The 14,289-nt window shown below is 38.8% G+C and overlaps 1 protein-coding gene across 1 annotated transcript in view; it reads right to left on the minus strand.

The window, feature by feature from the left end:
* ELTD1 (EGF, latrophilin and seven transmembrane domain containing 1) overlaps positions 1 to 7,864 on the minus strand; it is a 72,525-nt gene extending 64,661 nt beyond the window's left edge. Inside the window, exons 1-2 of the mRNA XM_010006597.1 lie at positions 7,843 to 7,864; positions 6,280 to 6,429 (exon numbers count right to left, since the gene is read on the minus strand). Coding sequence (XP_010004899.1) covers positions 6,280 to 6,429; positions 7,843 to 7,864 — 172 coding nt within the window. The remainder of the gene's footprint in view (positions 1 to 6,279; positions 6,430 to 7,842) is intronic.
* Between the last annotated feature and the right edge of the window lie 6,425 nt (positions 7,865 to 14,289).

Below are 14,289 nucleotides of genomic sequence, written 5' to 3' on the forward strand. Positions count from 1 at the left end.
TCAGCAGGATTGTATTGTTACTTCAAACATACTGCATTGCTTTCCATCTGACTAATGTTCTCATGCATCACCAGGCACTGTTGTAACACACTCCCCCCTTTCAAATTCTCAATCTACTCTTAAAAGCTTCAACTAAAATATACTTTCACTAGTAGGTAGTTACAATAACCCATTTCAGTTATATAAAGTAAAGTCAATGCTACAAAAACACTGTTTTGACTAACAACGTTAGCCAAAGGTACAGCTATTTTCAGGAACATAAACATAGCTCCATCCTTCGCAACTGCATGGCAACCATGCAACAGCTACTTCATCCCCAGCAGTCTACATACATCACAGCCATCAAACCCTTCCCAAATTCACAGAAAAGTGTAACATCTTGCATATGAAAAGGCAAAAGCCATACATAAAGCTGTAAAACCCCAAATGGCCAGGAACCTGCTATGTTAATCTTTATATTAACACCCATGCTTTCACAGACAAGTGGACTGCCATGCACTGGAATATCAGACCCTCCTGGCTAATTTGTCCAGGCTTTTCAATTCCATGATCTAGCTACAGTTTTATTGTGGAATGCATGATCGTGATACCTCGGCTGGGTAACATGGCACAGCTCAGTGATCCACCTCTGCGCTTCAGGAAAAGGTGAAAAATGTTCAGCAATGTTATGACCAATGAAGACAAGGAAAGGAACAAAACTTTCTGTTCCCTGAAGAGGAACTCAGAAGGCATGGGATTAATTAAATGTAATACCTGTACATGAAACGAACAGGCTGGTGCATCCTAACACTTCTTGGGATCACCAAAAAGACAGACACCTAAGCCTGGAGTAGGAATTCTGAATTTGAATATGACTTTTGCCCTTTCACACAGCCTAGATTCTGATTTTACCATCCTCCAGCCTGAAACCATGGAAAAGATCCAGCAGAATTTGGAGGCAAAGCAGCAGAGACTGGGACACACAGGAGGAGAGGAGCATGTCAAAAGGGCTGGGAATCCATGTGCTGCTTTGGCCTTCTGTGTAGCACATCCCAAATTTTCCAAGCTGTCACCCACTGTGTTGAGCCCTGTTTTTCATGTTTGGCTAACGCATATCTTTCTCCTGCTGTGCTATGCTACAGCAGCTGCAATTTGGCTTTTTATAGCTTGTGGTAACTGATAGCAGTGAAATGAATTTAGGAAGTGTGTGGATTGGATCTTCCGTATCAGTGATTTCAGACTATTTGGTAAACACAGAAGTGACATCCAGTGATGTATGCCTGCTGGTAATAAAGAAAAAAAAAAAAAGAAAATCCTCATCTGGTGAACCAACATTTGGATTAGATCATCTTCTATTGAAGGACACTTCTGGATAGAAAGAAATTATTATACACAGTAGTTTTACAGGGTGAAGTTAATTTGAAAGATAAAAATTCTCTCAAAACTAAACACTGATCGGGTACTGCAGAATGACAGTGGTGACACCAGTGAACCAAAACAAATTCAGTGACTACAATAAAAATTGATGGTGAGACACAGCAACATCACCTTAGAGCAACGAGCTGATGTTTCACAGGAAAGCTCCTTTTTACAGCTGGCAAAAGCCAGACAGTTGGTTGTATGACCCTGCGTAAAACCAGAAAATATGTTTGTGTTCAGATACTGAGTAGGCTTTCAGTTTGATTCAGCTGAATTTACAGAAATTGCCCTGTTCTAGCAGGGATACTGTATTTTGATATAAAATACCACTTTGCACTGATGCATTTTTTGCTGCTGGAAGATGATAAATATTTGTAAACTACACTTCAGAAAGAGGCAGTGCCTTGCTTCAGTATGAAGTTTCCCTGATAGCCCAAGTCCCTCCTCAGTTTCTGGAAGAACTGTAACTATTTTACAAGTAAAATGTATTAATATTTTTAGTATCATTTGCAAGTGACATTTACAAGGGAATATCATGTAGGGATATCTGTGAGGGATATTGTGTTCAGACTTTTCCTGCTTGCCTGTCTACCCTCCTGGAACAAACAGCACTGCTTCATTTTCCTTCCGTATTTTACTAAGTTAAAGTAAACACTGTGATCACACTGTTTACTTTAATTTCCTGCAGTGTGCCAGCAAAGCAGCAAATTGGCAGTCAGCAATCAAGAAGAAGCCAGTACTGAAACAGCAGAGCTGCTTAGGAAAGCATCAATGATGCCAACTCATTTTTACTTCTATTTTAAAAGGAAAATACTGGCTTCTATGAAGGATCGGAAATTTTGTTTGTTTCCTTTAATTTTCTTTTGGAAGAAACCTCAAATTATGAGCAACACCTAATTTATATGGCCAAATCTTTCTATAGAAAGAAATGGATTTACAAAAGTGGCAAAATTATGCTATTTATCTGTAAAAAATCCATGGCATTTTTGCACAAGAGGAAGTTAACTTGTCTATAAATCAGTCTTATCTGGAAATATTTTTATTTTCCTGCCAAGAGCTCTAGCTGTGCTGCTTCAATTAGGTGTGTGATAATGTGAAGCTAAAGCCTCATGCATTACATTCAGAATACACATCTGCTCAAGAATGGCATCCTAAAAGGCTAAGTTTTATTTTCAGAGGCTGTTCTCTCCCATCTTATACTAAATAAAGCAAGGAATATAAATACAAAATAAGAAATAAGAAGAATGGGATAGTAATTTGTACCTCAGAGGTGTAAAGCTTGACAAGGTGACTCATTTATGGCTTTCTGGAAGAAACTGCACCAAAGGAATTTATTACTATGTAAGTTATAATTTCAAGATATAATTTCAAGATATAAAAGCAGCCAGATCCTACAACCAGTTATTCTCCTGACTGTGTGCATTCCTGAACATATTCTTACCGAAGACAACGAGATTATGAAGAGGATTAGCTTTTTGTTGGACGAGCATTTGGAAAAGTCCAAAACATGACCTAATTTAAAGTGGTTGAAACCTTGTGGGAAAGATTGTAAGAGGATAATTATTTTAAAAGCCATGACTTTGACACCAGGAAATTAAATTCATATCTATATGTCTTTATCTATACACAGCAAATCCAATAATCTTGAGCTCTCTGCAGTCATTTAGCCAGCTGGCAAAGGGAGCAAAGGAAAAACTAACAAACCCCATTCCTAAGGTATGCTGACATCAGTGATTCATGATTCATCAATAACAGTGCTAGGAAAGAAATATAACAGAACATCATTGCCTTTGCAGCACAGTAAACTCAAGGGACAATGTCTATCACATTGAAAACACAGAACTAGTGAAGAAACAACTTTCACAACTATTAAAGAGATGTTACAAGCAAGTGAAAGTAGAGAAACAAATTTAAACCTTTTAAATACAGTGAGAACATACCTATGAATAAAAAGGGACTGTTTCCAGCTATACAAGCTTAAGAGGACTAACCTGATAAATAGAAATTTTTGTTGTTCAAAATTTTTAAAAGCAATCAGAATTTGAATTGCTTGTTACAGAACATACCCTCAAAACAACCACTTTTCTGGTTTAATTGTCTACCAGGATAAACACAATGAAGAAGCTGGTTCTACGCTATGCAAAATTATTAATGTTGTTGACAGTAATTACAACACTCACAACCTATCTAACTAAAAGGGCAAATATGTAAACACAACACACTATATATATCCTTTAGAAAATGCCTGTATTAACAAATAATTTATTATCTCCTTTGAAGGTGACTACACTATCACTGTAAAAATCTCAGATTAGTAACTGAAGAAAAATGGGTAGCTCCTCCAGAACAGCACATACACCTGCCTCTTTTGCCACACAGAACAGGAAGATCTAATACATCACTGAACCACTGAGGCTTTCCTTTACCTTTTTGTAGCTTTAAACTATTTATGATAGGGTCTGGCCTATATTTCTAATCATTTTAGAGCCTACCCAATTAAAATTCAGGTTACTTGTTTATGCTATTAGAGGACTACTGCACCACATTAATAATGCACCGTGTAACATGCTGCCCTAGAGAAACGTTGTCTCTCTTTGAGGGGCAACAGCCACATAGTTCTGATACAAGCTTTGCTGCTTAGCTGGAGGGTAAGTGACTTTGGTGGCTGTTGAGGTATTTCACCAGAGAAAACACTGGTTTCCTGTCAGGCCACTTAATTGCAAAGCACCACAAAGACATCTAGTAGCTGGCTTGCTTGGACTGAGGTTGCAAATTTTACTTTAAAGATTGAGTTTCAAAACACTTAGTGTAATTCTTACAAAACAATTAATTGATGCACAAGATTTGTGGGTGTATATTTAATTGTACTGAATTTTCTTTAGACAATCTATAAATGTGTTACTGAACTTCTGAACGTAGATTTCCCTATGGAAAGGCAGGCAAAAGTAAGAAAAAGATACTGTATGAGAAAAATGAACATGGAAGGTAAAATAAATCCATTCTCACAGAGATAGATTTAATAATGCCATAATGGTTACATCTATAATGGATGGATTTAAGAACATTGGTAATGTCAGTAAAGAAAAACAAGCATCTTCACTGTAAATTTAATTGATGATTCATAATCACAGGTTTCTAGAAAAGTATAGACAATGTAGTGGATACCAGATCATAGTAGAGAAATAACTGCTGGTTTGATTTGTTCCAGATAATATTGTTAAAAATCCACTTGGTTTTCTTCTTCCTCTGCATTATTCACAAGTGCAGACCCTTGACTCTGCAAACATAATGTGCACTTAACTTCTAAATCAAGCAGCTTACTCATGGTAGTAAAACTGAATTAGTGCAAATACAATACTAGTTTGGTGAAGGCCATCTATTCTTATTTTCATTTGACCAGCTTAATAGACAAATAATGATTGACCTATATTTAGAGCAAGGTTAGTATTGAATTCAAGAAACAAGTTTAGTGACTACATGACACATGATCCAAAGAAGAGGTTGAGAATGTTTGTTCAGGCTTAGGAAGAGTAGGCAAAGGAGAAATGATACTGCTGTTTATGGGTACCTCATGGGGGGGTACAGGGGTTTATAGAGGAGATGAAACTAAACTATTATCAGAAACGTACAGTGGCAAGTGCCCACCAGAGGCAGAAGTTACAAGCTGCAACATTAGAAACTGCAACTAGATAACAGAAAAAAATTTACAATGTTATGGTAATCAAACACTTCAGCAGAGGCCCAGAGAGTGGGCAGTCTTCACTCTTGGAGATACTAAAAACTTAGCTAGACAAGGCCCTTTCTCTAAGGTGGATCTGCTCCAAGTGGGGAGCTGGACCAGATGACCTCCAGAGGTCTCTTCCTAAACTAAACTATTCTACAGTTTCTGTGATTCCTTACTGTATGCAATATTAAGCAATCTATATCCCTCTCTAAACATCCCAGCTTGAAAAAGGGTAGACAGCTTTTTTGGGAAAAAGGTCTTCGCATTCTAAATGTTCCTAAAAAAAAAGCACACTTCAAGCACTGTCTATGTTTCCATGGCAAATGAGTTATAAAAATCCAAACTAAGGGTGGGCAACTTACCTCTGTTCTTACTGCTAAATATCCCAAAATGCATGAAACACAGAAACTGACCAAATGGATGGTTAATATTCACAAGTACTCCTCAGAACAATGAAAACTGACATGATTCATATGAATTTCAACCTGCCTGCAGCTGAGCATAGCTATATCTGACAGTGAAAATGAGCATTATAGCTATTCATAGTGGAGGACAACTCAAAAACGAAGGCAGGGAAAAGATCCTTTACTTTGGAAGAAAGATATTGGTACCCAGAGGGAGACCCCTATATATATTTCTGGCATATTTCCCTTGCAGGCAACTGTAAAGGAAAAATAAGCATTGGCTTCACTTACAGATGTGTCTCTGTGGCACAGATACCTCCTCAGTTTTCTAGACTAGTCCAGGAGCTGTATTATTTGATCATGATCAGCTGCTGGGAAGAGTGGCCTGGTGCTCTGTGTGTGTAGATGAGATGTGAGGGCTGCAGAGTAAAAAGCTTCAGAAGTCCTCAGTCACAAGGGAAATTGCTAAAGCTAAATCAGAGAATATACAGCATCATCTCACATAGAAAATGAAGGGACCAAAACTGAAACTGGAAAACAGGTCATACTCAGCTGGGATGCATGGTATGCTATATCAAAATACTAGGTCGTGGGGAAGTTTGTGGAATTTTTCAGAAACTGCTTACGTTTTTGGCTTTGAGAACATGTTCATGTAAGATGTGACATAACATTCAATCCTTGAGCTAATGGGCTTCTGAGCAAGTTTTTCAAGCAAGCACGTAACAGAAATGCATAAAGATAAAATCTATTTACCGTAACAAAACGTTATGCCGTTTCCTGTATATCCTTGAGAGCAATAGCAGCCTGTTGTCCCACCCTGAACTTCACACCTGGCATCTTTGTGGCATGTCACATTGCAGCTTGCAGAAGTGCAGCCATAGTCCAGCAGACTGGAAATCAGAACTGGAACAAAGGAAAATCAGATATTTTCTTTTTCTTAAAACTTCACTCTGAGCTCTAGAATTGTATATGGGCAAAAGGTACCCATAAAAGTAAACTTAACATCAACACAGAATCAGCTGTACTGCAGGATGGGGTAAGGGCCACTGTCTAGAGGAACTTCTTTGGTAAAACTACCCAGAGGCTAGAAACAGCAGACACTGTGGATTAAAAGAAATTGTGCATGTGCTCAGCCAGTATAAAATTGGTAAATAATGTAGAAGTTGCTCAGTGATCTGGGGAAAACCTTTGAAAGGTTTTCAAAGCTCTCTAGTACTTTCCAAAAAAGCACAGACATTTATTTGCACTCTGAATTATGTATTAAGTGTAATCCAAACTGCCCTACACATATCAAGTGAAAAATACCAAAGAGGGTTCCCCTGACCAGATTTTTTATTTTTATAAGTACTTCTATACTTGTGTAGCTAACACATGCATGTCATTTTAACTGTCTGAGAGATTAAAATGACATGTCACAATATTTGACTGCATTATGGCATTGGTGCTTTCAAAAATTCTCCAAAATATTTAAAGCACAAAAAAAGAATCTCTCCCTTTGAGAAAACAAATGGCTCACTGAATACACACCCTGTAACAGGTTAGTATTACACTTAACTCAGAAGGGAAAGTGAGTTTTTTCACTTTATGCTTTATGAATTGTTAGTAGGACAAAATGAAAGTTGCAGAACACAAAGCCCCTTTTGGATGTTATCTTCCCCTGCAGCTCTGCTTTTCCCTACCCAAATATTATTCTGGATATTTGTTAGCCTAGTGTTGCAATTACAGGTTTCTTTGCTTTAGAAAATCTCACTGAGGTGTTGTTTTCTTGAACAAATTAAAATTCTATGAAAAATCAGACTAAAAATTACACATCATTTTTTTAGGAATTATATATAATACAAATCCGTTTAGGTGTCACCAAGTTTCATCTTTTCCCTCTGTTTTTGAGAGGATAGACCATCTCACAGAGATGAAAACAGAAACCTGGGGGATTCTGTTGTAATTTTACTGTTTGTAACATTTGAAAAGTAAAAATCTCCCAAGCAGATGGAGAGAGAGAGAGAAAAAAACAACAAAACAAATTCACAGAAAACCACAATATTTCCGCTTTTTTACTGAACAAAACCCACAGTGAGATAAAGACTGGCATTTGTGGGCTTTGGTTTGAGATGATAGTAGCCATGCAATTACAGAATCTGGTAGCAAGCACTGATTGAAGCTGTAGAGATTTTCAGTCCCACACACCCAGCAGCTTTCCACCATCTCCAACCCACTCATTTCTCTCCAGCTCCCATCACTGTCCCCATAGGTCTCCTTGCTGGACCCCACTCCTTTCCCACCTGCCACTTGCTCCCCAGGGAAGGAGATTTCACCTACCTAGGAATGGTAGCAGTTTCATTGGTGACGCTGTTGTTGTGCAGTGCCTGGTGTAGAGCCCCTGTGTCACAGAAAAAAACCTCCCTGCCTTAAAATGTATCACCAGGTGCAAAATACGCACACATGCCTGTCAGGAAAGCAATGTCCTGGTGCAGGCACTGCCCTGAAATTGCCCTTTGTCCCGAGCTTCACGTTTCCAAAAGCTCCTGAGAATCACAAGCAGGACAGGGAGGGTCAGAAGGCGTGGAGAACTTGGTCTCCTGGCAAATAGGGTATAAATAAGAAGGTAATAAACAAGAAAGTAAAAGAGAAGCAGGAGTGTGAGTCTTGCAGGGGGAACATCCAGGGGTGAATGGGTTAGAGGGGCATGGGTTAAAGTAGCTGCTTGGGAGGGAGCCTGGGGCAGGGGGAGGATGTAGATGGAAGGGGTGAGCTGCAATCTGCTGGCAGGAGTGAGGAGAAGCAGAAATGGTGGAGCAGATCAGGGAGGGTAAGGAAGAGGTAGAGGAGATGAGTAACAAACTCAAGGTTCACAAGCTCAGAAGCAACCATCTACATGCTTCCTTCCACACCTTTTCCTGGTGTGCTGAGTATATCTGAGCACCAAGACTTATTTTTTTGTAGACAATCTTGGCTGACTGCAGTCGTTCTTCCTATGGCTTGCTTCAGTTTTGAGAGAGATCCTTACTGCAGCCAAGCAATGTTTCTTTAAGGGTAATGGCCTGTGAGGAGGTACAGGAAATCCACTGAACTCTGCTTTGTGAGGAAAACAAAGACGCATAGGTTGGGAGGAAAGAGGCAGGAAGGCAATTGTATGGCTGGGAATCTCAGGAGCCAAACTGAAGCTTCCATGAGTTTGTGGGACTGAAACAGGGTGTTGCGAGATAGGACATATTTGTTATAGCTAATTTGGTACAGCATTTTGCATGCTTTTGTGTTAAACATGAAAGCAGTTCTGTCCTCATTACAGCACTCTAATCAGCAAGACTTCAGCACGTACTTATACTACGCATGAATGTGGCAATATTTTCTCTAATCTTGTTATGGATGATGTGCATATCATCATTTCCCAGCTTTCTGGAGATGTCAACTCACATATTGAAGAACTGTAAAACTGAAGCATTGATGTATGCCTGTCTTTATAGATGGAAGCAGCAGGACATGCACAAACAGGCATGCTGCTGGAAGTACAGAGAGTATCTCTAAACTAAAATGGATGTGAGCCTGTGCACTGACAAAGTATCTCATGTCTGACTAGAAAGTTTTGAAGTTGTAACTTTGGTAGGAAATGAGAAGAAGGCATCAGCCTGCTCCTAGGAGTTATCTGTGAATATGGCAACATTTTTCCTGAACTTATTAGGAACTATTTACTCACCATAATTTCCCAGGTTCATGACTGCTGCTGGCCGGAATTTAATGAGTTAAACTCTATCCAGGCCAGGGTGGTGTGAGGCATGTAGAAATAGCACGTAGGTGTCTCCTTGGCACAAACTACTTCTGTAGCACCTTGGGAAAGAGAGAGGAAGCTCCAGTAACCGGATGTTAATTTTTGATGAACTGCAGAATACTGAACAAAGGGTGCAGGTGTAGGAAGATTGTTTTCCTCCTGTTTGATTTTGTGAGGGAGGAGGACTTAAAGGGGAAGAGAGGAAGGGACTAGGAGATAGTTTGTTATGTTAAGTTTTCCCTTAATCTAATGCACAGAGGAGCAGAAAGTCAAATGAACTGAGGGGAGCTTTGATCTGCATGTCTTGTCCTTTGTGCTGAGATGTACTGTACAGTAAGTGTGGCTTGTCTCAATTAACTTACAGATCCCACTGCTGAATTTCAGTGGACTAGGGAGGGATGGATTTGAAAAGCCTATAACGCAGAAATTTTCTTATTGCCCCGTGTCTTTTTACTCCACAAAATCAAGCTAAGAAATGTTTGATAGCAAGCAAGTGGAAAGAGCAAGAAATTACAACCTAAAATTCAGGTCTTAAGAGCTGGAAACATAGTTATGAAAACTCAGAGAGGTATGTTCCAATTTCACCTAGACGACAGCTTCTGCAAGGGGTGTATGGATAGACTGTTTGGAGAGCAATTCATGAATCATAGTGATAGTAAATTTATAGTAAAAAAATTCAATTTATTTTTCTGTTGAAGGCCTAAGGACACAGGAAAAATTGTGGATGACTCAGAAAAATCATAATCTCACCATAAGAAGAAAAATGTCTCCTCTCCTTTTTGCTAGAAAAGCACAAGATAACTTGCTTTTTAGTAGTCAACAGTTCAAACTTACCTAGGAACTGTGCCAGCCACATCAGGTTACTTCCCATCTGAAATAGGATTGCTGAACTACTTACTTGATTCACAGGTATAGTGGACAACTTCAAAGTCAGTGCACAGGTCTAACTGGCAAGCAGTTTACATTTTGACCAGCAACAGGTGAGGAGGGAGCACATAAAGAAGAAAGATGTGGAAGAACAGAACAAGGACAGAAGAAGGAAGGTTAGGTCAAGAGGAACTTTGGGTGATAAAAGGAGCTTTGATCAGATTTAGAAAGCAACAGGGAGACAGTGAAGAAGAGGGATTTAGGAATAACTTAATGAGATCTCAGTACTAGAAGTGGATTACTTTTGCATTAGACTACTTTGAAAACTGGTTAATGTGCGTGTCAGTTAGAGGCTGAAGACAGCAAGGTCGCAGTAGGCATGGGTGTGGACAAGGATGGGCTTGACAAAGATTTTATGGGGAAAATGAAGAGGAAAGGGAAGATTTCTGAGACATTTTGGAGATTAAACCAGGAGGATTTACTGATAATATCTATTGGTGTATAGGGATAAAGAGTTAAAAAAGTGAAGATGAGCAGATGAAGACATGAGAATGTAGACACTTTCAAATTTGTGCTGTCAAAATTTTCAAAATATGCTGAGAAAAAAAAAATTAAGGTGTCATAAATCTAAGTATTGATGGGTGCCTCTCTTTGTAAGCAGGGAGGAGTGATAGGCAAAAACATGCATATTCCCAGAAGACTAGAGATTACGTGTAAACCAAAAAACAAAGGGGTACAAGAATGTGAAATGTCAGTACTGCAGAATCCATCCCTGTTTGCCTTGAAATAAAGAAGCATTAAAAAATGGTTTGTGGAAACACTCCAAAAGACAGCCTTTCCATTCTTACTCCTGGGAAGCAATGCCACAATTCTGTACTTAAATATGTTGTTTGTTTCATAAATGGTACCGTTTATCTTTGCAAGACTGAGTTAGGAGGCCATAAGTAAAGGAGTATACACAGGTTAACATTCTTGACTTCAAGCCACACATTTTTGACTACTGATCTCTGTGATTGCAATATTTTATGTGTGACTGTAGAGTTCTCAAGTTGGTTTCTTTTTCCTGGTGAACAGATAGGAAGACATCAGACTGCTTTTAGAAATTACTGGGTATTTTCCAGGCTTCTCATTGTGAAGAAATATATTTATTCACAGTGGTTTTAAAGGCAATGGAGATGCTGACTGTGCAGACAATGCTATGAAACTAATAACCAGAGCTGATGATGGACGGAAGTTAACACTTCCTAGAGCTCAGTCTTAGGCAGCTTTCAAAAGATCAACCCAACATGATACATAAACCAACCAATTTCATTCCAGAAACTGCCTATAGAACAAAAAGAAGGAACAAAAACTGAGCAAATCTAGTATTAGACATACTTCCTTGTATTAAATGTATTTAAATTGTATTAAATGTATTTATTCCCTTGCTGTGATCAAACTTGGACTCCTAGTTGGAGTCCAGTCTCAGCCCATGTGCAGTTTTATATTACAGTGGGGAAAAACAAGTGTGCTATATAAGGATATATATTTCTTTCTCAAATTACAAGTTAAACATGCCAGTAGATACTTAGCAGGAAATAAAAAATGTAATCTGATGGGCATCTTACAAATCTATCTGCCACAGGTTGCAGACCTTGCTTTCAAATCACCAGGGATTATCCCAAGAGGGGATGGTGAGAGTGTTTATGAGACTGGGAGCTTCTGAATGCCCCAGGTAGGGTTCCAACATCTTCAACCTTCTTGCTGTTGAGTTCTTAATATATTCAACACCCTCAGACTCCAGCCCAACTACAATGTGCTCCATTATAATCCACTCTGCATGTGCAGAATAGCCACATGTGCTTGTATGGACACGCTCACACATTTGTCTCTATCACATAAACACATATATGTGTCTGTTACTGAATTGGGTTGATAAATATTTAATGCCAATAATAAAAAGATGATCATGATCTTTCCTTTCTGCCCTTGCTTATTTTGACAAATGACTGTTCAATTGAATCACCAAGTTTGCTGCCAAAAGAAAAATGGGATGTAAAACAGACCGAGCATGCACAAATACTTTGGATAAAGCTTTTTCTCTATGCTTGCTGTTTTTTATTTTTTTTTAATATCAAGTTAATTTACTGGTTTCAAATCAAGAATTTAGATGGTCTTTATACTACTTCAGCAACGTCTCATTTATCCTAGTCATTGGAGCAATTATGTTTTTTTTCTTGTCAATAAAGTCTGGATACAACTGAAAATGTACTTAAATGTGAGATCAGAATAATTAATTTCCATGGTTGTTTAAAATTCTTTTTAAACAAAAAAAAACCAGGAAAAATATTTTTTGAATGCAGACTAGCCTATTATAGAGTAGCCTATCTCAGAGGACTCTAGCTCAAAAGTAGTGTTAGCATCTGTTTTATAATTGCCTCACCTTCCTGTCTGAGTGCCTCATGAATCCTTATCATTTTATGGCCAAACATCATATTCCACCTGAGCATACAAGGCTGAATATATCTCTTGGGATGATGTAACTGCAGGCAATTCTGAAGCAATAAACACACAAACACACACAAACATATGCATGCACACATTCTACTAAATCTGCGTATCTATGCCCGTCTGGAAGAAATTGCACATTTAGGTTTTCAGAGACAGTTTCTTTCTGCTCTTTGCTTTACCTAGGACGAAGTCATGAAATGAGGGAATTTTAAGTTAATACAATGCTTCTGAAAGTCAGACTAACTGTTCTGTTTCCACATCCGCTATAATACAGAAGAGATGTACAGTCTGAGTATAAAGATCCTCACAGGTAAAAGGGGTAAAGTAATTCAGTTTTCATGTCTGTTTATGTTCTCCTGGGACCAGGCATGCTATGGTAGTGCTAATGAGAGTCCCATCTCTGCAGATCATCTCAGTCCCTCACAGTTACAAATGTCCTGGTTAACAGCTCCTAGGAGTGCCTGCTCTCTGCTGCTTTTGTGCTCTGCTCTCCTTCTCACTGTCCTGCTCATGGTCAGAGCCTTCTGGGGGAACCCTGTCCCCATTCCTGCCTCACTACATCCCACCAGCTGCATCCCTTTCTCCTTTCTCTCAGTGACTTCTCAGGAATTTGTACACTTCCTATCTGAGAAGTGGAGAAGGAAAAATGCTTGAGGACCATAGAAAGGAACAAAATGATATGTAGAAAAGGAAAATGTTTGACAATTATTTAGGACATAGAGCAGAAAGTTCATCCTGTGAACTGCCAAGAGTGCTGTAAGTCAAAACAAAACACCTGCATTAAAACAACAGCTGTATCATCAGTGACTTTTTACATTATCCCTTCCTAGGCAGAAGTTTCTCTGTGATGTGTGGGCCAAGAAACCAATTGTTCTGTAATATTCTGTGATATCATCTCCTTCATTCAAGGTTTCAGGAATACGGCAATTCACTAGGAAGTTGTAAAGTTTGGAGAAAAGTTGACAGTAGCCAACAGATCACAAGAGAGGTCCCTCCACTCAATTACAGCATGGACAATGATTTGACAGAGAAAGAAGCAGGAGGAACAGGAGGGACATCCCTGCTATTACTTTATTGCTTTTCTAGTATCCCAGTTACTTGGCAAACCATGTTGTTCATGTGGACTGACTCTAGAAAGAGCTTCCTCTGGAGCCCAGTAGTGCATAGCAGAGAGTTTGGAGCAGCTACCAAAAAACTGAGGCTTTGTTGTCGCCTGAGACAGTGAATTAGAGCAGTATTCTCATTCACTTCTTCATGCTAGAAGTTCATGTTCCTGTGGTGCTATGGGACTGATGGCTGAGCTCTGGCAAGTCCTGTTGAAGCAGATTAAAATTAAATCCTGTAGTATACTGGTTAGACCACCACCACAAAAATGAATCTTAGTTGCTTTGATGAAAAGCTTAGTATCTTAATTTAAATCTAATCACTCATTGCTAAACCTTTATTTCTCTAATGCTAGCTGATGGATTGTGACATGTCTTGAAGAAACTTCACATCACAGATTTGAATATTTTTTTCTATGATGAAAATATGCCCATCACAGATTTGAATATTTTTTTCTATGATGCTGATGTTCTTTTGACTGTAAAAGTAAACTTTATTTAGCTTGCATCCTTCAGGCAACTTTTAATGTGTCTACCCCT

The sequence above is a fragment of the Chaetura pelagica genome, unplaced genomic scaffold (assembly GCF_000747805.2).
Source record: "Chaetura pelagica isolate M959 unplaced genomic scaffold, ChaPel_1.0 scaffold69, whole genome shotgun sequence".
Taxonomy (NCBI): Eukaryota; Metazoa; Chordata; class Aves; order Apodiformes; family Apodidae; genus Chaetura; species Chaetura pelagica.